At 52.9% G+C, this 24,752-nt stretch overlaps 1 protein-coding gene and 1 long non-coding RNA gene across 2 annotated transcripts in view; one reads left to right on the top strand and one right to left on the bottom strand.

The window, feature by feature from the left end:
- TNRC18 (trinucleotide repeat containing 18) overlaps window positions 1-24,752 on the bottom strand; it is an 84,696-nt gene that overhangs the window by 25,257 nt on the left and 34,687 nt on the right. Inside the window, 8 exon segments of the mRNA XM_038539566.1 lie at window positions 3,879-4,124; window positions 9,117-9,392; window positions 13,113-13,473; window positions 14,850-15,021; window positions 16,691-16,819; window positions 17,046-17,182; window positions 17,747-17,922; window positions 22,573-23,571. Coding sequence (XP_038395494.1) covers window positions 3,879-4,124; window positions 9,117-9,392; window positions 13,113-13,473; window positions 14,850-15,021; window positions 16,691-16,819; window positions 17,046-17,182; window positions 17,747-17,922; window positions 22,573-23,571 — 2,496 coding nt within the window.
- On the top strand, window positions 12,943-19,005 carry LOC119872163. The gene is made up of 2 exons (XR_005360646.1): window positions 12,943-14,392; window positions 15,598-19,005. It is a non-coding gene; the product is annotated as an uncharacterized LOC119872163 (long non-coding RNA).

Below are 24,752 nucleotides of genomic sequence, written 5' to 3'. Positions count from 1 at the left end.
CCTTGCATGGAGCCTGCTTCTCCCTCTGCCTGTGTCTCTGCCTCTTTCTGTGTCTCTCATGAATAAATAAATATTTTTAAAAAATAATAATAAAATAAAATAAAATAAACTGTGGGCCATCCAGACAATGGGATATTATTCAGAGCTAAAAAGAAACAAGCTATCAACTCATGAAAAGACATGGGCAACCTTTAATGCATACTATTAACTCAAATAAGCCAATCTGAAAAGATACCATGCTGTATGATTCCAACTACATAACATTCTGTAGAAGAAAAAACTATGGAGACAGTCAGAATATCAGTGATTGCCAGGCAACCAAGGACAGGAGAGAGATGAATAGGAGGGGTACAGAGGATTTTTAGGCAGTGAAACTACTCTATATGCCACTATAATGGTGGCTATACACCATTACACATTTGCCCAAACCCACAGAATGTACAACACCAGGAGTGAATCCTAAGGTCAACTATGGATTCTGGGTGACAGCGATGTGTCAATGTAGGTTCGTCAATGGTAACAAATGCACCATTTGAATGTCAATAATAGGGAAGGCTGTGCATGTGTGCAGGGCAGGGGGAATAGAGGAATCCCTGTATCTTCCTCTCAATTTTGCTGTGAACCTAAAACTGCTCTAAAAAAATAAAGTCTATTATTTTTTTTAAAAAAAGGAATCAGGGATCCCTGGGTGGCTCAGCGGTTTCGCGCCTGTCTTTGGCCCAGGGCGGGATCCTGGAGCCCCGGGATCAAGTCCTGCGTCGGGCTCCCGGCATGGAGCCTGTCTCTCCTTCTGCCTGTGTCTCTGCCTCTCTCTATCATAAATAAATAAAATATTTTTAAAAAAGGAATGAAGTACTGATACATAACATGGATGAACCTTCAAACAATTAACAAATTAAAGAAGCCAGACACAAAAGACCACATGTTGTAGGATTTCATTTATATGAAATGTCCAGGAAAATGCATAGAAGACAGAAAATAATGGTTTCCTAGGGTTGGGGGTTTGGGAGAATATGGAAAATGATATGAATAGGTATGGGGTTTCTTTGGGGAGAGGGGGATAAAAATGTCCTGAAATTAGATAGTGGTAATGGTTGCATACCTCTGTGAATACAATAAAAGCCATGAAATTGCATACTTTAAAGAATGAATTTTGTATTATGTGAATTATATTCCAATAAAGCTCTTACTTCTAAAGAGTAGATTCAAGTCTGACCATGTCAATAATTACATTAAATATTAATAGATTAAACACCACAGTGAAATGATAGAGATTACAAAGTAGACTAAAAAGAACAACTCAACTATAAGCTGTCTACAAGAGACTCGCTTTAAATATGAAAGCAAAGGAAAAACACAGTAAATGACCAGGAAAAGATATGCCACACAAATAAGAAGCATAAGAAAGGTGGAGTAACTATTTACTACCAGATAAGAGGGATTTCGAAACAAAGCGTATTAAGAGATAGAAAAGAACATTTTGTAATGATAAAAGGACCAATTTAACAGGAAAACAGAAAATCATAAGTGTATATACACACCCAACAACAGAGCTTCAAATACATGAAGCAAACATCCACAGAATTAGATTATAAGGAGAAAGAAAATCCTGCAATCATAGCTAGAGGTTTTACACCCATCTGTAAGCAATTGATAAAACTAGACAAAAACTAGCAAAGATTTTTTTTAATTAAATATTCTATTTATTCATGAGAGAGAGAGGCAGAGACACAAGCAGAGGGAGAAACAGGCTCCATACAAGGATCCTGATGTGGGACTTGATCCCAGGACTCTAGGATCACGCCCTGAGCCAAAGGCAGATGCTCAACCACTGAGCCACCCAGGCACCCCGATTCACAAGATCTTAACACTTTCAATCACACTGCCTTGCCTGATAGAACTGAACGATTTACCGAACAGTATATAGAATGACATAAGAATGACATCAGAATATGTATTCTTTAAGTGCATGTGGTACATTTACTATGAATACCATATACTCTCAAATTTTAAGTTTTAAAAGATTGAAATTATACAGAGTATTTTCTCTGACCGAGATGGAACAACATGAGAAATCCATAATAATAAAATAACCCAGTAACCCCCACTAATATTTGGAAAATAAATAATACTTCTAATAATCAGTGGATGAAAAGTAGAAATCACAACATAAATTAAGAAATGTCAGTTGAACTGAGAGTAATAATGAAAATAGAACAACAGAAAATATGTGAGATGCAGCTAAAGCAATGTTTCGAGAGAACTTTTAAGGTTTCCACAAGAAAAGAATGTCCTAAGTTGATAACCTTAAGCTTGCACATTAAAAAATAGGAAATGGTTGGCAATTATACCCAAAGTAAACAGAAGGGAGGAAATAATAAAGAGTAGAAATCAATGAAATTGTTAACTTCTAGCCACACTGTTCAAGAAATAGAACAGAAAGAAATTATTTGTATTGGCAATGAAAAAGAAACATCACTACAGATCCCTCAGAATTAAAAGTATAAAAGGGGGAACTCTCTGCCAATACAGTTGACAACCTGGATAAAATGCAGAAGCCTGTAGGTTCTAAGATGGCTGGTGCATTTAGGGATGAGGATGGGGGCTGAGGACAGGATGATGCTGTCTGAGTAGCCACAGCTTGATGGTGGGGGGTCAGACAGGTGGAATGTGACCACAGGGCAAGAGGGAACTAGTCAGAGGTTCCCAGCAGAGAAGTAGTCTGATCAAGTCTGAGCTTTGAGGAAGAGGCCTCCAGCTGCTTAGGTACAAAGAATATCTGAGACCGGTGAGCCAGTGCCACTGACTCAGGGAGCCAGGCCCAAAGCTCCCAGGGAACAATAGTAGGAGATGGGAGTGAGAGGGAGGGAGAAGGAAGAGGAACGAGGCAGGGCCAAGGCCTGCAGACTATGAGGCCACCCCAGAGATGGGGTCCCACGAGGCAGTACAGGCCACAAGAATGAGCTTTCGTCCTGCAGCCTGCAGGGCATGAAGCCAGGGACAGCTGGGAGAGACCCGGGTGTAGAGCTGGGTAGCACCACTGTGCTCATTCTCCCCATGCCAGCCCCTGCCAGAGGGACTCACGTGGACCCTGGATGTTCACAAAAGGTAGCGTGAGTGCACATGTGGAACCATTTCAGTCCCCAGCCCTCAGGTGCAGTGGGGCCGGGTCCAGGAGGGGACATTGGCCCCATGAGAATAGGGGTGGGACCAGGATAAGGTCCCCTGTATGTTTCAAGAGGCAAGCATATGACTAGAGACACTGAGAGGAAGGAAGCAAGACCAGAACGAGGTCTAGCCTTCTGTGGGAGCCTTAGGAGCCAGCCATCTCCATTTGCCCATCAGGGAAGTGGGACAGTAACCCTAACAGTGACACAGCATGCAATAACCCCCAGTGACAACTCTCTCCAGACCCCAACCCCACGCTGCAGGCTCATCTCACTAAATGAACCACCTCAAATGCCCAGATTTAAAGAGCCTGTACCTCTATTTTGTCTATGTATGCTTAGCCAGTTCCTGTTTCTCTCTCATGGTTAAGCCTGGGTGTCACCTACCTGGAGTGGCCTCCCTCAGGCTTCTATAGCCCTCCAGAGTACAGATCTGAGGCCTCTCTGCTTCCCGGAACTGCCTATCACCGGGCATCAGAAGTGGGGGAGTCAGGAGTATTAACAGTGAAGGTCACCCTGCATTGCTCCGGAGACCCCTCCTGGGGCAGGCCAGGTCCATGTTACCAGTACCAACTGTTCTGCTCGGGACATGGTTGGCCCACAAGGCAGGGCCCCACTGGCCCCCAGCTAGACTCCTTCCATTCTCTGCATCCATTTCCTGTCTGCAGAAGGGGGCAATGGAGGCCCCGCATTCCACCTGCTGGTACTCACCCATCAGGTTCTGTCGTTCTTCCTTCTTCCGGGCCTTCTGCTTGGCCTCCAGCTGCACCACGGAGAGGGAAGGCCCCACTGTGGGGCTGGGGAGGGCACTGGCTGCAAAGCGGGCCAGCAAGCCCAGCCCACTCTCCTCCAGGCCCGGCGACAGGGCCCGCTCCCGGGCCCCCAGCCTATAGCCGCCGGCAGCCTCGTCCTCCTCCTCCAGCTCATCCTCCTCGTCCTCCTCCTCGGAGCTCTCATCTGGTGCAGAAAACAGGGGGCGAGTCAGAGCCTTGGCCTAAGGAGATACCGCCCCCCACCTCCCCTACTCAGCCAGAGCACCAGCAAGGGGTGCCACAGTTCCAGCCTAGCTCATTCCTCATCAGCTGGGGGTAGATCCAATACCAGCCCATAAGTCTCCCTGCCCCATGGCCCAGTAGCCCCCATCAAAGCAAGCCCAAGACGTGGGCATCCTGGATGGCCCAGAGGTGGGCAGCGGCTTTGGGAACCAGAGGTTTTCTGTAAGGGGAGCATCGACATGCACCTGTGCTGTGGGGAGGGGTACAAACACACGGACAAGGACTGGAGACAGCTCTTTCCACCATCTCACACACACACGCACACTCACGCCCCGACATACAACATGAAGGCTGAGAAAGGAGGCAGGAGAGAAGGAAAGAGGAGTCCAGGGAGGGGCAGAGAGGGTGGAAGAGGGCCCCGGGGACTCAGGTGCCTGGGGGTCTGGGGCTGGCGTTAGGAGAAGGTGGAGTTTGAGCTCTTCTTGGGGGAGCAGGAAGGCCCTGGGTTGAAGGCCCCAACAGGCTCCAAGGTTCAAAGTTGACTCCCAGCAATACCCCCAAGCCAAGAAGCCGGGGCAAATCCTGGCTCTCTGTGAGCACTTCTTGTAAGCATGTGCTCATCTGTGGTGGCAGGGGAAGGGAGTGACGTGGTGGGGGGGCCTCCCAGCCCACCCACCCACATAATGGGAGGCTCCCCACAGGATGGCATGTATGGAAGAGAAAGCACTTTGCAGGCTCCATGAGGACCAAACAGAAACAGAGCCAGCCTGTTCTACAAAAAGAAACCACTGTCCCCAGGGCCAAGGGAGCCACAAGCTGACTAAGCCTCCTGACCCATGCAGGTCAGCCCACTTTGCACCAGGAGATGGAGGCTCAGCGTGGCCAAGCACTCAGGCAGATGCAAACTCGGGGCTGCTTGGCTGCCTTGTCACCCAGAGCCTCCTGGAAAGAATCTAAAGATGCTCCTGCCTGTCTCTCTGGTTGGCGAAGAGACTTAGTGCTTCTCCCCAGGCACATGCCTGCGACCCAGGACCTACAGCCCTGCACCCCGCTCAGACTGTGGGAACAAAGGTGGGGCAGGCAGGAGGCTGGCAGAGGGGACAGGAAAGGCAATGTTCCCTGCAGGTGAGGCTGCCCACCAAGAAGAGAGACTTGGAGGGAGGGAACAAGCTTGCTTTGGACCTTCCCAGGGAGACAACCCAACACCACAAGAGTGGGCAGGTGAGACATCATCAGGAGCTAACTGCCCAGGAGATGCCCAAGGGACACCTGCCAAAAGGTGCCTGTCTGCCTGAAGTGCTAGGAGCGTGAAGGTGGCTCTGGGGGCCACTGACCAAGGGCAGGGCCAGGCAAGGCTAGAGGCAACTCTCTGCAGCAGAAAGAGGGAAGAGACATAAAGAGGTGGCCCACAGCCCCCCATATTCTACCTGGGGCAGGGAGTGCCTGGGCTCAGGGAATGGAGATGGACAGACACAGATGGCCAACTCCACATTCTCCTGCCACACCCCAAGCCACCTGCTGGCTTGGGTGCAACTAGCAGCCCAAAGTGGTGGCCCCCAGGTGCACCAATGGGGGCAGGAGTTCCTTCTGTCTACCCATGTTTCCGAGGGAGCCTGGGTCTCTGTTGAGTGACCCCTGGGTGAGGGAGGTGGAAATGAGCATAAAGGAATCCCTGAAGGGAGCTGAGAAAGGAAGGAGGCAGAGACAGAGGTTTGTTAAGAGGAGGAAAGGGAGGGGGAGGAGGAGGAAGAGGGGGAAGAGGAGGAGGAGGAGGAGGAGGAGGAGGAGGAGGAGGAGGAGGAGGAGAAGGAGGAGGAGGAGAGAAGGAGGAAGAGGAGGAGGAGGAGGAGGGAGGAGGAGGAGGCCGGGCTCCCAAAGCAATGGATGAAGCAGGATGGAGGCCAGCGGGGCAGGCAGGCGGCAAGCAGGCAGTGCACACTTGCGATCCATTCACATAGCGGACATCACATGGTTGTCTCCGCCCCAGTGAGCCACAGCGGCAAAGCAGGCTAAGTGTAGGCAGACTTTCGACAGCGCCTGGGTCCCCCACATCAGGCCTCCCTGGGGTGGGCCAATTTGAGCAGGGTGGCGGGCGGGGGGCTGGCTGGGGTGGGGGCACAGAGTTAGACGTATGGCCAGTTTTCCCTTCTAAAGAACGCCTTCCCTGGCTGCTCAGGTGTGGAGACTCCAGAACTCTCTCCCGTCCAGAAGGACTCCCCACCAGCAATGTCCAGCAGGGAAGGGCTGGCTCTGGGTTTCTGGATGCCTGGAATGTCTACATCGGATACCAGTCAGCCAGCAGCAGCCCAACCCAGCACCTTGAGACTGATAAGTGTTTGGGAAGGAAAAGCCAAAACCAGGGTTTGCTTCCCATAAAACAAGATTATCTTGGTCTCTGGAGACCCTCCCCGCCTCCAGCAGCTACGAGCCTGACAAGCTCCCATTGGCTGCTTCCCAAGGTGGCTGGTCTGCTCAGGATGGAGTCTGTGGGGCAGGGTGGGGGGCCGGGGGGGAGGGCAGGGGGGGCAGAGGGGGTCTCAGGACCAAGGAAACCTTTCTGGAGCTGTCCACACCTGAGGCCACAGAGCTTGCCAAGGGCACAGGGAGAAAAAGTCCCAACAAAGCAGCCCAAGGAAATACAGAAAAACTTTTTTTTAAATAAAAACAAAATCAAAAAACTCTTTCTTGGCTCAGTACGTGGGGTTGTCTGTTGTCACTTGGTTTGGTTTTCCAAAACCTGATCGATAAATGCCAAAGCAATCCGCTGCTGCCATAGCCGATGGGGGCAAACCCCGAGGAGGGGAGGTGCAGAGGGGACACAAAGAAAAAGGGTTTTGCCTACCTACGGAGCAACGAGCCAGGCTCGGACCCAAGCTCAGTGACCCGCTGCGCCGTCTGCCCTACTCCCAGCCTTCGCTTTGCGTCCAGAGTGCAGCGTGAGAGCAAATGCAAGAGACCAAAACAGACATTCAAAGCATCATGGGTAGGGATCAAGGGTGAAGGTATGGTCAAGCTGCTGGGGGAGAGAGCAGACACTAGAAAGCCAAGCAGTCAGGGGTTTAGTACCGGATGTCAGGAAGACCCTATTACCCAAATATCCCTGTCAAGACCTGCCCAGTGCATGTGCGTGCAGCGGGGCCCCTCCCCTCCCTTCGTCTGGGCTCCCTCCACTGCTGCATCTGGCCTGGTCTGAGGGCCCCCTAGCCCCCTCTGCCCACTCTGGGCAAATGACCTCATGCTAGGACATTGATGGGGCTGTCTGCTTCTCCCCAGGGTCAGAGTCAGGTGGAGCTGGGGCAGGAAAGCTTAAACACATGGAAGCTGGAACCCTGACTTTAAGGGGGAGGAGCTCAGGGGGTGGGAGGGGAGGAAGGGATCATAGAGGGAGGATGGTGGTGAGCCAGCAAGACTGGTCCACAGAGGCCAGGGCTAGGGACAAATGAGGCCAACCGGCCAGTTAGTGACCTCCCCCTCCTTGGCCCAGACTGCATTCACTCAGGCGTGGCAGCACAAGAGAATGTGAGTCCCAAGGGCATCTGGCTCCCTACTGTGCCACCTCTTGGTCACCCAAAGTGGACCTGGGTAAGCCAGGATGGGTGAGGGGTGTGGGCAGGAAGAAGACAGACCAGGAACAGGAGCTCAGCTGGAAGCAGGGTAGCATCCAGTCCTATGGCCAGAGCTAGCTCCTATCCAGGTTGGCCTTAACATATAGGCCTCACTCTGGGACCATGGGGCCTGAGCTCTGGGAATCCCTGCAGGGGGTCTGCCCCCGAAGCAAGTCCTAAACCAGGGTGAGGAAACACTTAAGGATCCTCTGGCTCCCCCACTTGGCCCCTGGGACACTTCTAACCTGGGGAGGTTGGAGCCAGGACATACACAGGGACCACTGAACCCCACCTTCTCTCCACAGGTAAGGTGGATGGGGGCCCGGGGCGGGGTGGGGTGGGGCTGGGCTGCCAGCAGACCAGGCCTGTGGGCTCAGAGGCCAGTGCTCTCTCCGAAGCCTGGGCCCCGCCGCTCAACGTGGCAATGAAGCCCACAATTTCAAATCTCACAACAAAACGGGCGGCAAATGGTCTTGACCCTGCACTGCCTACACGCCCTTTAAAACAGAAATACGTGTTAGAAAACAAGTGTATATTTTTAAACCACCGTTACATAGAAATACAGCTTTAAGAAAATAAATAACAAACAAGCAGCTAAAAAACAAAAACAAAAACAAAAAAAGATGAAGCTGGAGGTGAACGCAGTTGACTTTAAACCTGAAGAATGAAGGCATGCCAACAGCTACGAGGGATATTTGAATAATAGAGAAGAGCAGCAGACTGCATATTCCAGCTCTACCCCTGGTGGGGTGGGGAGGAGGCAAGGGAAGGGGGAGGAGGAACAAATGAGGGGAGCGGCAACCTAATGGTCTAGTCAGGACACAGCAAGAGAGACAAGGCACACGGGTTTAGTTAAAAATGAACTCGGTATGTTTAATAAAGCTTGGTATTACCAAAATCGCGGTACAAACATCAAGTCACACGCCCACACGACAGAATTCCATTTACAAAGTGTCCCTCGGGAGGCCTCCTCCGGCCACGCCCGAGAGAGACCCCGACCCAGGCCTGCGGTCTAGGGGGGCAGAGGAGGTGAGGACGGGGGGCAGAGGGGAGCGTGGAGGGTGAAGACTACAAACAGTCCGTATAAAAGCTCAAAAAGAGCCAGGCCGTGGCGTTATCACAATGATACAGGTACAAGGAGAACAAAAATAGGACTCAGGCGGATACAGCAGGCTACGCTGCCAAGAACCCAGACGGCCGCCCTCTCCGAGGCGTCCCAGGGGGGCCACCTCTGCCCGCCATCTCCTGCCATCTCCTGCGTGCTCGCTCGCGCTCGCTCTCTCGCGCTCTCTCTCACTCACTCGCTCGCTAGAAAACACGGAAGGTATTTTGTGTTTGGAGCTAGTAACCTTGGTCAAACGAGTCCTCCGAAGAATCGCTGAAGGAGGAACGGGCTTCGACCTCTTGAAGCAGCAAACAAAAGGGCTGCTTCCTGCTGGCGGCCGGCTTGGGTTTCAGAGTCCGCGCGGCCGCCAGGCCCCTCTTGGTCAGCTTGGGGCCTCCAGCCAGCTTGCCGTTCTTTGCCACCATGCCACACAGGATGGAAGACGTCAGTTTGGAGCTGGACGGGCCTTGGGCAGACCACTCGTCCTTCAGGAATTCTTCGTCTTCCTCTGAGTCCGTATCTGCAGTCAAAGTAGTTTTTAATACGGTAAGTCATCGAGCGCTGGGAGGGAAGGGAGGGGCTGGTGTGTCTCGTTATTCTCAGTGGCTTTGAGGACACCCTGGCACGTGCCAGGACAGAGAGGTCCAAAGGCCTATTGGCCGTGGGACAAGCCCTGTCCCACCGCTTGACCTCTTCTCCCTGCCTGGAACGCTCGCCTCTCGCCTGGGAGGCCCCCCAGGCCTCACAGAGCTCGTCGTCTCCAGGCTGGTGGCTGCCAGCACCACCCACCACACAGCCACCTCTGCAAACAGCCCTTCCGGGCCGCCGATGGAGGGAGGAGCCCCACTCTCAGAAAGGTCTCAGCCCAGGCCATGGAGATCTGTGCACTAAGCCCACGGGCTCCTTTTGGGGAGGGACAAGGCCCAAGAAAGGAAGGGCTCAGATAAAGCTCTCCTGCCCCAGGATACCAGTTTCCAGCAGTGTGCTGGGCAGCCCAGACAGACTCACAACGGCAATCACACAGGCGTGTCCCAACTCTCCGCCCAGCAGCGTCACAACGGCCATCGTGAAAGCAGTTACTCCAAGGAAACTGGCAAACCATGTTCCAATTCAAGGCCTTCGCCCCCAACTTTCTCCTATCAAAGGCCTGCGTTTACCAGCACACTGCTGCTGGCTTCTCCCAAGACTCCTGCCTTACTGTGCAGGCAAGGCTAGGGTTCTTAAGCTTTCCTGGGAGAAGATCACCCAGATTTGGGAAGGGGAGCCGTCAAGCAGGCACAACTTTGGCCCCTTCAACCCCACCCCAAATATCCTTAACACCATTTTGATCTGTTTTATATATGGGGCTGTCAAGCAAGATTTCACTGGAAGAAACTGCTGCACAGCAAAGACTATATAATCCCTCAATCTGATAAAATCCACTCTGAACATAAGGAATAGTAATAGAGCTCCAACTCTGGCAGCACCTGCCATCTCCAAGTCCATGAGAAAACTACACGTGAGGCAGTGTCTTCTGGCTGCCTCTTCTGACACCTAAGCTTTCCACTCCAACCAAGACCCCCAACTGTAGGATGGCCTCAAAACTCTAGGTATGGGTAGGACATGGACAAGCCCTATCAGGTCTCTGTCCGTCCTTCTCAAGGCCACATCCCAGGCTGGAGACACCCTTGGGTGATGAAACCAAGTTGGCTTCCCACCAGGCATGCCCCTCAACCCCTATTACCCAAAGTGAAAAAGAGTAGCTTTCCCTCTTTCCACATCCTGCCAGCCATCTCCGTGCTAGAAAACACTCTTGACCTCACTGTGACTGCATTCTCTCATTTACCCAGAACTACAGAAAACCCAACATAAAAAATATAAACAAGAAGTGCCTGGGTGGCTCAGTCGGTTAAGTGACCGACTCTTGATCTCAGCTCAGGTCTTGATCTCAGGGTCATGAGATCGAGCCCCACATTGAGCTCTGCCCTGGGAGTGGAGCCTACTTAAAAAAAAAAAAAAAAAAAATACAAACAAGATCTCTCTCCACAGTCAGCTGCATATCATAGCCAGCATCTAGTTGGACACAGATCTTCTGACCTCTTTGTTGCAACTTTAACTCCTTTCTCTCACCTGGACAATGGAATTTTAGACACATGTTTAACAGACTAGCAATCTGAACATGGCTTTGTGTAAGCACACATCTACACACAGTGGACTGTGGCTCAGAGAACTCCAAAGACCTCAGGACAGAGCTTATTTCTGGCCTCTAGATGCCCCCCAATCACCTGTCAGTGGGAGGAATACGGGATCCTTCTGGCAATCAGAGCAGCAGCAATCCTCCCCAATTCCTCCATCATTCTAAAACCAGCCAAGATGGAAGAATAAAGGGAAGTCATTCTTCCCTTCTCCTCCAGGGCTATGAGTTTCTGAGATGAGCTCATGGTGGCCATGGATGGGCCTGGGCACTGCTGTTTAGATCATACCTATCCAAAACTGAGGACCACAAAAGCTATGACAATCAAGCATGTCCTCAACACATAAGGCACAAAAGAACTGTTTACCTCACATATATCTCTGCGTCAGCCCTAGAGACCCATTAGTTCTAAGCAACCAAACACACAAATGCATAAAAAAAAAAAAACTGCAATAGCAGCAGCTGAATCTTATGCCACAGCCAGCTTTTACCAACATGAGCTCACTTAAAGCTCATGACAGTCTCGTGATAATATAATTGCAAGCCCATAAAAACTTTTTCTTTTCCTCGAGAAAACAAACTTTAATAGCATTACAGGTGTCTACTTTCGTGCACTTGACAGTCAACCACTATGTTCTCCCCCAATGAACCCTGCAGAGCCAATCAACAGCCTAGACACATACATCCAGGCAGGCCCAAAGAAAAAGCCCTCCACCCCAGTCAGGGCCTGGGGGCTCCCACAGCAGACTGTGCCAACAACTGCCAGGAGCCACGACGCCCCTCCTGGCCTTCCTGCAGCGGCCACATGCTTAGTGAATGTGTTCTGGACATTAGGGGGTTCCACCCACACACACCTAGGAGTATCAATTATGTGTCAAGCAGCATCCTAGAGCCATCAGATGCCACCAAGAGCTGGCCATGGGCACACAGACACCCAGGAGCCCCTATTACATGCCACCAGAGGCCGTGGAGGGTCAGCCATCTGCATACACACACACCTAGGAGCATCTACCACGTGCCAAGCAGCATCCTAGGGCCACCAGATGCCACCAAGAGCTGGCCATGGCCACACAGACACTTAGGAGCACCTGCTATGTGCCACCAGGGCCTGTGGAGAGCTAGCCATCTGCAGACACACACTTAGAAGCATCTACTATGTGCCAAGAAGCATCCTAGGGTCATCAGATGCCACCAACAGCTGGCCATGGGCACACAGACACCTAGGAGCACCCACTATGTGCCACCAGGGCCAGTGGAGGGCCAGCCATCTGTACACACACACACTTAAAAGCATCTACCACGTGCCAAGCAGCATCCTAGGGCTACCAGACACCACTGACAGCTGGCCATGGGCACACAGACACCTAGGAGCACCTGTTACATGCCATCAGAGGCCGCGGAGGACCAGCCATCTGCACACACACCCAGGAGCACCTACTACACGCCGCCAGAGGCCCCCTGGCCCCAGGCCAGCCGCGTTCCCGAGTGCCCAGAGAAGGTGTTCCCGTGCGGCGACCCCGGCCAGTAAGAGGCCGTGCAGCAACCCCCAGTCCAGCACTGGGTGCGCTTCCCCACTCCGCAGCTCAAGCCCTAGAAGCCCCCGCTCCAGCGGTCCACTCTCGGGGACAAGGCGCGGCAGCCACCTGGAGGCCTGTGGCCCGTGCAGCCCTCAGTACTCTGCGCAGCACAGGGTGCACCCTGCTGACACTCAGCATCCCCAGAACCCCGGGAGGAGAATGGAGAGCCGCTTGTGGGCAGGAGAGGCCGGCTGCTCTCTATGGTCCTCGCGAGTAGCCGCTCTAGGCCAGGCGGCGGCGGACTCCATGGCGCAAACGCTTCCGCGCCCACTGCTTGCAAACCAAGCACAGAGGGCAGGCCAACTTCCGCTCCCGCCCGCCAATCACAGGCACTTCCGCTTTCCACACCCCCCACGCACTTCCGGCCTGGAGCCCACGCGCAGAGGCGGAAGAGAGACCTTCAAGCGCCCGCGGGAGAGACCGAGGAGCGAGGAGCGAGGAGCGGGAGAGAGAGGAAGCGCCCCGCGGCGGCGCGGCGGCCGCTACTTACTGTAGGAGTAGCTGCTCACTTCCGAGGCGAACGGGGAGTGGGCCGACTTGGGCTGGCCTCTGGCCTTGAAGCCCACCTCCATCTTCCTCGCTTTGGCGGCCCGTTTGTGTTTACCTTCTCTGGAAGCCTTGAGGGACAGGCTGAGGCCTTTGGCCAGCGCCTTCCTGTCCTTGCCCAGCAGGCTGTCGTAGGGCGTCAAGTACCTGCCGCAGCCCCCGCCGCCTTTGGACTTCCCCCCAGAACCGTCCGAGAACTTGAAGGGCGACTTGAGCTTGTCCTGCTTCGTGAGGGACAGGGCCTTGTCCAGCTTGCTGGCCAGCTGCTCCTGGTCACTGGCCATCTTCTTCTTTTTAATCTTCAGCTGCAGACGGAAGTCGGGAAGTCATGGGTTAAGACATTTGGTGAACCGGGACAGTGGGTTTCAGCACACCGGCTCTGAGGAAGCTGGGCTCCAGTCCCTTCCACCTACCTCTGTGGCAAGCTGCTCAACCTCTCTGAGCCTCTGTTCTTCCCGCTGGGTAAAACAGGGACAACTAGGTGCAGCTCATCTGTTTAACTCGAGTACCTAAAGCAGCCCACGAAGACTGCAGCCCAGCCTAAGTGGGCCCATCCAACTAAATGGGCTGAAGCTGCTAAGAGAATGCCCCGGGTGTGCCTCAGATGCCCAAAGCGGAACAGAGTGACTCAAGATCTCACAGATTAAATTCCTACTTGCATGTCTGCTGCAGTCATTTGTTGTCAATATGAAATGTGCCGTTTCAAAACCATTAATGCCCCTCATTTGCACGTTTTAGCTCTATTTTCTTTAATCGGGTAACATAAGGGGGGGAGAGTTGCTATAGGGTCATTTAAACAACGTGAAGTATCCTTCACAATTTGCAAGTAAAAGATCTTAGGATGTACAGGCTGGCTCTGTTCCCTCCTCCTGGATCGAGTCTCCCTTTTGTGAATATTTCCCTCGGATGGCCAAATCAACAGACACAGTCCCCTTGCATGGGGCCTTATGAGGAGAGATGACAAGGTACATTAGTATTTAGAGACAAAGGCCTTAAATGGACGATTTCAGGGCTCTGCAGAAATAAGAAAAATCAAGGAGTTGGCTCTCACCCCATTACCCCTGGGGAGTTCACAAGGAAATTACAATGGCATCAACCCCTTGTTTCTTAGAACGACAGAATGCTGAAGCTGCTCATTAGACAATTACGCCGTTAAACAACAGTAATTGCATTATTTGGTTAAGAACCTGCAGTCTCTCTTCATGGCTTCAGCAAAGCATCATGGTACGTGCACAGGGGATGTGGCTTTCATCTTAACCCTACCTGAGGCTGTGCTACTCTGGTAAGGCTCTGACCTCCTCTGGGCCTTAATTTCCCCCTTTGTGCAGTAAGAAAGCCTGGAGGAGGGGATCCCTGGGTGGCTCAGTGGGTTAGTGCCTGCCTTCGGCTCAGGTCGTGATCCTGGAGTTCTGGGATCAAGTCCCACATCAGGCTCCCTGCATGGAGCTTGTTTCTCCCTCTGCCTGTGTCTCTCATGAATAAATAAATAAAATCTTTTAAAAAAATGTACTAGAAAATTTGAAGAAAAAAAAAAAAAAAAGCCTGGAAGACAGTCCCTCTGGCACTAAGGCAATTGTTTCTACACTTTCTGTGCAAGACTAGGGCCAACAGACCTACAGAGAGTGAACTCTGGCATGCCCTTCCAACCTCAGCAGCACACCTAGAAGACAGGGTGACTGACCTGACTCATGAAGTCCGATGAAGCTTCATGCTCATCCCAAGGCTGGTTCCTGCCCCTCGCTTTCCCCGTTCCAACGAGGGCATCATGTTCCTCTTCAGGTCCCTTGTGTCTCTTCCTCATCCCTGCTCCAAGCTCATACTCCTCTGACGTCAGCAGGGGCTTGCTGCTCAGCCTGAAACCCAGATGCACTGCTGGTCAACACCCTGACCAGGAAAGACTCAAGGGTTGGGGGTCGGCCCTCAAGGCCCTGAAGGGTAGGCTTTGGATGTCGAAGCACAGACAGTGATGGCAGAGTGACGAATCTGGGGAGACGGATCCTGTGAAGCTATGGTGCTGGGATTCTATTTGTGAATGGGGCAGAATGAGAGTTTAACAGGAAAGAAGCAACACTTCTCCAAGGCAGTATCCTCTGCTGGCCTCTTTCTCTCGTGCTTCTTCACACACACACACACACACACACACACACCCCTTATCAAAACATGCCGAGAACAAGGATCAGAAATGTCAAGGAACTCCTCCAGGATGGGAGGGAGATCAAGAGCCCCTGGCTGGTCTCCTGTACCTCTGGGATTAAGACAGTCAGGATACAGTCCCAGGTTGAAGGCATCTCTTGCCTACTTTAAAATAAAACCTCACAAGTAATAGAAGCAGCTAATTTTTACTCGGTGCTTTATTATGTGCTTTGTTCCATGTTAATGCTTTCTATTTCAGCCACATAATAATGTTCTACATAATGTTTTTTACACAGGGAAACTAAGGCTCCAAAAAGCCAGCACCCAGTCTGAGGTCACAACAAACACTACAGGAGCCGGGACTCAAAGGTGGAAAAACACGCCCACCTCCAGGGGCTATGCGCCCTGATCCAGTGCTGTCTGCCAGCGGCCCAGCCTCTACTGTCTTCAGCAACTGCTTTCCTACTCTCCTTTGACTGGCTATAAGGGATTTCTTCCTCTCTCACTTCTCCTCCAACAGGAACATCCAAGGAAGATAAATGTAAGTTGTGGGGGCCCCTTGGGGTGGTCTTCTAACAAAACCTGTGGCCAACCCAGTCTCTCCTCTGCCTTCTGAAGCCACCGTGTGGCCCCCTCTGCTTCCTCAAGCCAAGCATCAGGCCGCCTAGTGTCCGCCCTGCCCCGATGTCCCAGGCTGAGGCACACTCCAACTTCATTCCTCTGACGGGCCTCATTCAGTTGATGCTACTCCCTGACACCCAGGAAGACTGCAGCATCATTCCTATCCATGCTCAGCCTGGAGGAAGAGCTCTCATTCTAGCCACCATTCAAGAAAACCTCCAGAGGTGCCACATGTAGCTTCTGCTGCCACTCAAGCTGTACACAAAGCAGTGGCCCAGGGCCACAGGCTCAGGTGCAACAAGCCAATAGGTCAGGCCAAGAGGACAGGAATGACACTGTCAGTCACATAGGGAACCAAGTGACAGCATAAGTCAAAGCCTGTCCCAGCAGGGCTGAAGCTCAGCAGATCCCTTTGCAGGGAGGAGGTGTATGGAGAAGAGCAGGAATTAGCCCCTAACCATGGAAGAAGCAGGTGTGGCAGGAAGATGGGTGAAGCGCTTAGCTGATGGCACAGGAACCTCTCTCACTGGGGTCAGCTGCCCACTCAGTGCTGGGTGGATGAGTCTGCCTGTCCATTCCGCCACTCGCCTGGCTCACCCTCCTGGCCTGGGCAGTGTGCACCATGCTCCCTGAGAGCTACCAAACCAGATGGGTCAGAGCCCGAGGGACTCGAGGTCCCCGGTGCCCAGATGCAGGCCCTGTGTGGGCCCGCACTCCTCCCCTCCGAGCTCTGTGCCAGTTCCCGACCCACCGAGGGGCCAGCCTTACTTTCCGCTACTGTTGCGGCTCTTCCCTCTCTTGCGGGGGGGCGACAGGGCGCTCAGGGCGTGGGTCCGTTTCCTCGGCCTGCCAGGGCCTCTGCGTGCCAAGCTTCTATGGGGTTCCTCGCGCCTGTCCCTTAAAAAGAATCACACGCTTGGCTGTGAACCTGGGGGGTGGAGGGGGCGCGGAGAAGGACATACGATACACACATGTCACTCGGGTCCACACACACCTCTAATGGCCTACCACAGCCAACCTACTGAGCGCCAGCGCCTACAAGAGCCCAATCAGGGCACCGCCTGCTACAGCCTTGTCACCCGGCTGGCCGGGGCCACGGGATATGGCTAGGGCGCACACTCACTCGGAATCACGGCGTCTCTGCAGCTTCACCAGCTCTCGCTGCTTCTCCTTGTACCGCCGCTGGACCTCAGCCAGCCGCATCCGGAAGTCCAGCTCCATGGCATCCATGCTTTCCAAGGAGGATTTCATGGCATACATCTGCAGGGAGAGCGGGGTGAGGATGCCAACGCCCACCAGCTCCCACTGGCTGATCAAGCGTCCACCCAGATGGGGATGGCGAGGCTTGATGGTAACAGGGGCCCAGCTCAAACCCCTCCTCTGCCACTTACTAGCCAGGGCCCTGTGGGCAGAACACAGGATAGGAACCAAAACCCAATTTTGCAGGACTGCATCAAAGCCAAAGTGGCCCCAGACAGCTGCTCAAGCAATGTGGGCCACCGTGTTATCCATCACTTACAGATGGAGGCTCAGAGAGGTGAGGAGCTTGCCCAGGGCTCACAAGCAGCAAGGGGCACAGCCAGGCCTGCTCTTCCCAACCCATCAGGCTGTCACCCATTATCACATAAATAAACTGGGACCCTGAAAGGGGAAACAGCTTGCACAGGCCTGTACAGCAAGTCAATGGCAGAAGCTGGACTCAGATCAGGCCCTTTCAACTCCAAAGCCAGCCATGTCCCCAGCAAGGTGGCATCTCTGGGGGACTCAGCTACAACCCCACCCCTTAGGCCACAGGTAGGCAAAAACAGGCCCAGGACACCTCACCCGCTCCTCCTTCTTCTGCATCCAGCTATACTTCTTGTTGGGGTTCAGCTCCCGCGGAAGCCGCAGATTCTTGAGCGGGTCCACAAAGGGGCTGTCCAACACCTCCTTCAGCATGTGGCTACTGGCTGCCAGCAGGCTCTCCAGCGAGGGCCGTACCGCCAGGCCCCGCTCCGCACCTACATACAGGAGGCAGGTGAGCCCATGCCTCTGCGCTGGCCCCGCCATGCTGCCTGGGGGTAGGATTCACGGATACTGCAGCCAACCCCACTCAGACCCCAAACAGGGAGGAAAATGAGGCCCAGGACCAGCTCAGGGCTTGCCCAAGGTCACATGGCCCCCAGGATGCTGACTGGACTGCGGCTTTTCTGAGAAGCAAGAAATGGTGCTAAGTGAGGAAAACAAGTGAGAGCTGGGGCACACAGCATGGCCCTATCCCAAATGTCCACTGCTGCACAAAGTCACCGAGAGTAGCCAAGCCACCGGCAGAGGTGCTTTCTAGGGTATGCCTCTTTCTGCTTATCTGTCCTTTAAATATCCCATGAGGAATATGCAAGGTGTTAATTTTCAGAAAAAAAGGAACCGAAATTAAGTTTTATGAAATGTAAAAGTAATACGAGAACACCAAAAATACAAAACAGGCATAAAAATGTGAAAAAATGAAAACCTTCCCCTACTCAGCACAAAGTTGTCCCCGCCACTGGCGGCACTACCACTGATGTTCTTGTAGAGGGCCCTGAAAACTTTTGCCCATACTCAAACATATGTGACGTCTGTGGGCATCCTTTATAAATATAGAAATGGCACCAATCCACTCGGAATCACACTTCACTCCTTTTCACGTTACCGCATAATGGACATTTACCACATGATTAGTTTGAATCTTATAAAGGCTGCCATTTCTGCAGGTCAAAAACAACAGAATTTCAGAAGTTTTCCATGACCAAACCCACTAACAGCTGCCTAGAATTCTCTTGTATTGCTGAGTTTTAATGAATCTAAATAATCCCCCATTGATGACATTTTAGTCATTTCTAAATTTTTTTTGGTACTGGATAGAGGTAGGCACATAGGACACATTTTGTTTTAGGAGAATTCCTACCTGTAAGATTAACATGATCAAGGTATGTGAATTTATTCCTTTGATAAATATTCCAGCTGCCCTTCAGGAAGGGCACACCGACTCAATCTCAGCAGTGGCTCATGGGAGCCCATCTCCCCTCCAACTTCTCCCAGAGTAAAAGGAGTTTTAATTTTTTTAACTGGTGTTTTCTTTGTGATCTAACATGTGGTCAGTTTCTGTGAATGTACCTGAGGTACCCATTTTTCACGTATACCTAAGGTAAAAAAGTATATTTTTTACTTCTGATGTGTACAGTTTCATAAAATCGACATTAACAATTATCTGGCATAGATCAGGGCTTCCCGACCTTGGCACCGTCCACACACCTTGTGGTGGTGTGCTCATCCTCTGTGCTCATCCTCTGCTACAGGGGCAGCTGTCCTGGGCATGCGCTGTAGGAGGTTTCGGGGCATCCCTGCCTTTATCCACTAGATGTCAGCAGTACTCCCCCAAGCTGGGACAACCAAAAGGGTCACTGCCAATAGAGAGCAGCGGGTTTTGCTCTCCCATATCCTTACAGAAACTGAGGCTACAAACCGTGAACCCCATCAGCTCATAAGGGGCTGGTATAAGACTGGAGTATGTGGACCACCCCAAGGTGAGATGGGTGTGCCAACGTCCTCCAAGCCAGAAGATTTTTAGCAGTTGGGTAAGGCAGGAGAGTGCAGCTCCATTACAGAGGAGGGGGACGGAGGTGTAGCTTTGTCCCCTCCTTCATCCTCCCAACCAGTCTTGCTGGGGGTTCCCGGGCAACCTGGATGACTCTGGGCCAGCTGCTATGGGATGAACTATGTCCCCCCAAATCCACACGTTAAAGTCCTGACCCCAAACAGACACAAAGGGGCAACCAGGAGAGAAACCTCGGCGGGACCCACCCTGCCCTCACCTTGGTCTAGAACTTCAGACCCCTGGGTGGTGGGAAAACACATTTCTGTTATCTGAGTCCCCAGCTGGTGGTTTGTGCTGGCAGCCCTAACTACTATACCAGCCTTGTGGCTGTACCAACATGGAGGTGACCCATGGGCCGTGGGGAAGCTCAAAGTGTGAGGACTGATGCTCAGTATCCCATCAGCAGCTGCTGGCAAGAGAAGAGACTACCAAGACCTCCCTCACCCCGGCAGTGTACACAGCGCTACACACCAGCACCACTGACTGCACTTTCCAACCCAGGGTCATGGATCAAGCTCTGGGCCACACCTCCATGGCAGAAACCAGCTGGAGGTCACAAAACCTCCTCCTGTTGTTTCCTGGAAAGTCTGCTCTTCCAGCAGCTCAGGCCAGAAACCTTAGAGTCACTCTAATACCCACTCTGACAAAACCCACTGGCTCCACCTTAATTTACCTCCACTCAGAATCCTCTTGTTCCTCACCTCCACCCGCTACCCCAGGGCCTGGAGCCTCCTCCTGAGTCTCCCTGCATCCACCCTTGCCCCAGCATCAGTTATCTACACAGCTCCACCCCCCAAATATGACTCTATTTACGTCTGATCCTAACACTGCAATTCTGAACCCTCTTTCAGGAGTATCCAGGGACCTACTCCCTCCCCATCCCACAACCTGCCTGTGGTCACCACTCTCCTCCTTCCACTCCACTCCCAGCCTCCTTGCTCTTATTCAACACACCACACAGTGCCACATACACCATTCACCTCAGGGCCTTTGCACCTGCTATTCCATCAGGTCGGAATGCCATCCCAAGAAGAGTTCCTCCCTGGCCTTTCTCAGGTCACTTTATGAAGAAAGGCTTCCCTGGCCTTCTCGCTCTGCCTTGTCCCCCCTTCCCACTGTTTCCACCTACTACTGTTACTGCCTGACGTTGCCAAGGGCTACACGTGGACGACTGTGTTCAAAAACAGTGCTGGGCACACAGCTAATTGAGAACAGGTAGGACCCCAAAACAGAAAATGAAGCAAGGGTGGGCAGCAATCCCCAAACCAGGCAAGCCAGCCTCAGGCCCTCCTTCCCAGATGCTGCTGGCCCTCTGCAGCCCCCACTGAAAACCCACCACCCACTGGCAGGATTTAAGAGGGTTTCCATCTTCTTCTGAAAAATGATTTTTTTGTATGAAAATACGTAAATGAGGGAAAAGTCGTCATGAACTTTAGAATAACAAGAACCAAACTGTGGGGGAGTGGGCAGCACGTAGCCAAGCTTCCAGGGGACCAGAGGACCATGACCATGAACAAGCCCTGAAAAGGTGACCTCGGTTCTGACCTAGCAATTCCAACCCTGGATATACCCCCAGAAAAATCGGAGGTGTGGCAAGGATTTTTCTTCGGGTACAATCATCACATTATTTACCACAGCAAAATAAAACAAAAGGTAATGCCTAACAATCTAGGATGAGGTCATTGAAGACTGGGGCCTCCACTAGCTGTCCCTAAAAAAAATTTTTATTTTATTTATTTATTTTTTAAGATTTTATTTATCCATTCATGAGACACAGAGAGAGAGGCAGAGATGCAGGCAGACGGAGAAACAACTCCACGCAGGGAGCCCAACGTGGGACTCGACCCCGGGTCTCCAGGATCATGCCCTGGGCTGAAGGCAGCACCAAACCGCTGAGCCACCCAAGCTGCCCCTAAAAAAAGTTTTAAAGACACATAGTTTTGAAAAATATTTCATAAAGAATATGCTAAGTGAAAAGACCAGTTCACAGAACGTTGTTTACAAAATGATCTTAATTTTAGAGCTGTATGTGTGTAGAAAAAGTTCTAGAAAAAATGCACCAAAACACTGGCAATGCTATTATTACCGCCTGACAGCTGTCACCCAGGCCCCTCCCTCCTCCGCGCAGGTTCTGGGCCTAGCGTGGGGTGGTGAAGCCCGCCTGGCCCACAGCCCCTTCTGTACACATTTCTTGGAGTGCCCTGAGTTTCTGTGTTGAACACAAGTGGGTTTGTGCACAGCCCGAAATTTGCTGCCCTTCTGCTGAGAGCACCCATTTCTTGTAAGAGCTACCCCTCCCTGTACCCCAGAGGGGACAGTCCCATCAGGGGCAGTACATGATCAGCCCATTCCTTCCCATCTCCCAGACTACAGAGTGCCTCTGCAGAAAGCATGAACCCCAGGGAGCCAGGAGAATGAATCAAGTATGTTTGCCATAACTACCAGGAAAAGAGGTGGCCTCTTTTGAGAGTCTGCTGAATTGGGCAGGCCTGTGGGCCTGCGAGGAAGTGTTGGTGACCCCCATGAGGACAGTGGGCCTGCCGTGAATGAGGCCAACAGAGAGAAAAGTGGAGCAGATGGACAGAAAGATGGGGAAGGGGTAAGTATGGAAAGAAACTCCTGAGGACTTGAAACGCTGAGATCCAGCCATACCTGAAACTTATTACCTAATTAGCACCATAATACTTGGGTTCCAAGAGCCAATCAATTTCCCCCACCTTCTTCTAAGCCAGTTCAAACAAGCGTTTCTGTCCCCTGCAACCCAAACAATGGTGCCAAAACAAAACACAGCACTGACAGAACGAGGAGAAACGTCACCACTAAGAAACCCACAGACCAGCTGCACGGCAACATGTGCGTGCTCGTAACACTACCAACCTGTAAACAACCGAAATGGTAATCTTTGTTGTGTATGTTTTGCCTCAACTTTTAAAGAATGCACACAAACCATATCCTGGGGATTTTTCAAGATTTTTAAATTCTGAGAATTAGGCAACATAAAAAATGCCACAGAAACCAACCACCCATCGTGGCTCACCTCCCACCTCCTGGCTCCTCTTCTCTAGCTCCAGCTCGGCGATCTCACTCAGCAGTGTGATGCCATGCAAGAAGCTCTGCTCCAGGACCAGGCTCTGCGCTGCCTCTAGCTTCTCCAGGGCCTGGGCTCCGGCGCCCGGGGAGGGCAGAGGCCTGGCCTGGGGCAGTTCCGCAGCTGCCGCCAGGGCATTCATGCCAGCCAACGGGTCCTCCAGGCCAGGCAGAAACTGGTCAGAGCCTTCCTCCTCCAGGAAGCAGGGGCCGCCGGGCACAGGCGCGGCCTCCCGGGCTTCCAGACTCAGGCACTCTCCCTCCCCGGCGGGCACGTCACAGTCTGCCAATTCCAAGCTGGGCAGGGGCTCGCTCGGGGCCACCTGGGCTAGGCCTTCCTCGGGCCCCGCCTCTGCCACGGGCACAGCCATGGGCAGGTCGACGGGCACCTCCACTGGCTCCTCCTTCGCCTCCACCAGCGTCTCCGGCGTCAGTCGCGCTCCCAGGTCCGGGGCGGCTGTGCATGATTCTGTCCGGCCCGGTGAATCGACCCGCGCTTCGACCCTCTCCGAGAAGTCTGGGCACCCGGGGGGCTCCACGCCCCCCTGCCCGCTGGCGCTCAGTGCCTGGGCCTCCAGCAGACCACCTCCACAGCCAGCCGAGGGGCTTTGGACTGCTAAGGCTTCCTCGGGGGGCAGAGTCAGAGGTGACTCCAAGGATGGCAGCTCTGCAGGGCCTTCATCCATGTCCTCCACCTCCGCCTTCACCTCCCGTTCTGCCAGCGGCTCTTCGTCTGGGCCCTCTCGAAGCGGCTCTGGGATCTTGGAGGGGGACAAGCGGATGGGCTTGTCTTCAGGTGAGAGCGCCAAGCGCTCAGGCCCATCAGCTGGGAGTGGCACATCAGGAGCCAGGCCGTCAGCGTCGGAGGCCGCTGTGGGCTGCAGCAGGAACGGGTAGGGCCTCCCATAGTGCGGTGGCAGCGCTTGAAACGGGTACCTGGGTGGGATATCTGCCAAGGACACTGAGAGTCAGCAGGGGCCCCTTCACCTGTCATGTCTGTCCCCATTAACGCCCACCCACCAGCCAAGACGCAGACCCACAGCCACCCTCTTATCCTGGCCGGCCTACAGAGCTGGGACCTCTTCCAGGCAGCATCTGAGGATCCCTGGGGCCTTTCTGCCATGTCCGGACCACAGAGAGAAAAAGTCAGCCACCACCCTGTCCCCAAGGAGCTTCAGGTCTCAAAGGCAGAAACCATAATCGGCTCTTTCTTTCTCTAGCCCCCGACCCCTTAGCACCCAGCACAAGGCTGGCCCAGAAGCAAAGGCTCAGTAGATCTGCCAACGGTTTTCACCCAGCCAGTGCATCTCTGGCTCTCCAATCCCACCCCATCCCATTCATGCAGAGTTGGGCCATCCAAGTTGTTCAAGAAGTAACAGTAATGCAGTGCTGCACCCCTTCTTTCTACTCTAAAACCCCCACCCTTGAGTGTAACCACTCAGGAGAAGGACGGTGTGTGGGCCAATCTCTACAATGCTCCCAGGCAAGCTCCAGGTGCTCCACAGCAACCCGACCAGGGGGAGATGGGTGCAGGGAGCAGGCCCCGGGGCCAGGCATGTGCTCAGTACCAGACATTAGCATGGCATCAATCTCCCCAGAGAGGGGCAACCACTTGCCCCAAGATCACACAGCATCCTGATGGCAGAATCCGAATCTGAACTCAAATACTCCCAAGCCTGCCCTCGCACTCTTAACAGCTACCAGGGAGGAGGGATGCCACTAAGGCCACCGGCTGGCCGTCCCCACTGACACAGGCCAGGGGAAAAGCACCTGAACTCACAGCACACGGCAAGGGGCACCCAGAACGGGAGTCCCCATGCTACTCTTGTTGGGACAACTCAGTACCTCCCGTGTTTCAGGCACAATGTGCTTTATGGTTTTTACTTTCCTTAACCCACAGAGTGGAGTCCCTCTGCAACAGGTTTTGTTTTTTTTGTTGTTTTGTTTTGTTTTGTTTTTTTTCTTTAAGTAGCTTCCACGCCTAACATGGAGCCCAACGTGGGGCTTGAACTCCTGACCCTGAGATCTCAAGCTGAGATCGGGAGTCAGACATTCAATGGACTGAGCCACCTAGGCGCCCCCTACAGAAGTTCCAATAGAATGCCCATTTCCTTGACTTTGCTCCTGAGG

Source organism: Canis lupus, chromosome 6, assembly GCF_011100685.1.
Source record: "Canis lupus familiaris isolate Mischka breed German Shepherd chromosome 6, alternate assembly UU_Cfam_GSD_1.0, whole genome shotgun sequence".
In the NCBI taxonomy this organism is placed as follows: domain Eukaryota; kingdom Metazoa; phylum Chordata; class Mammalia; order Carnivora; family Canidae; genus Canis; species Canis lupus.
This window is presented reverse-complemented; position numbering and strand designations above follow the sequence as displayed.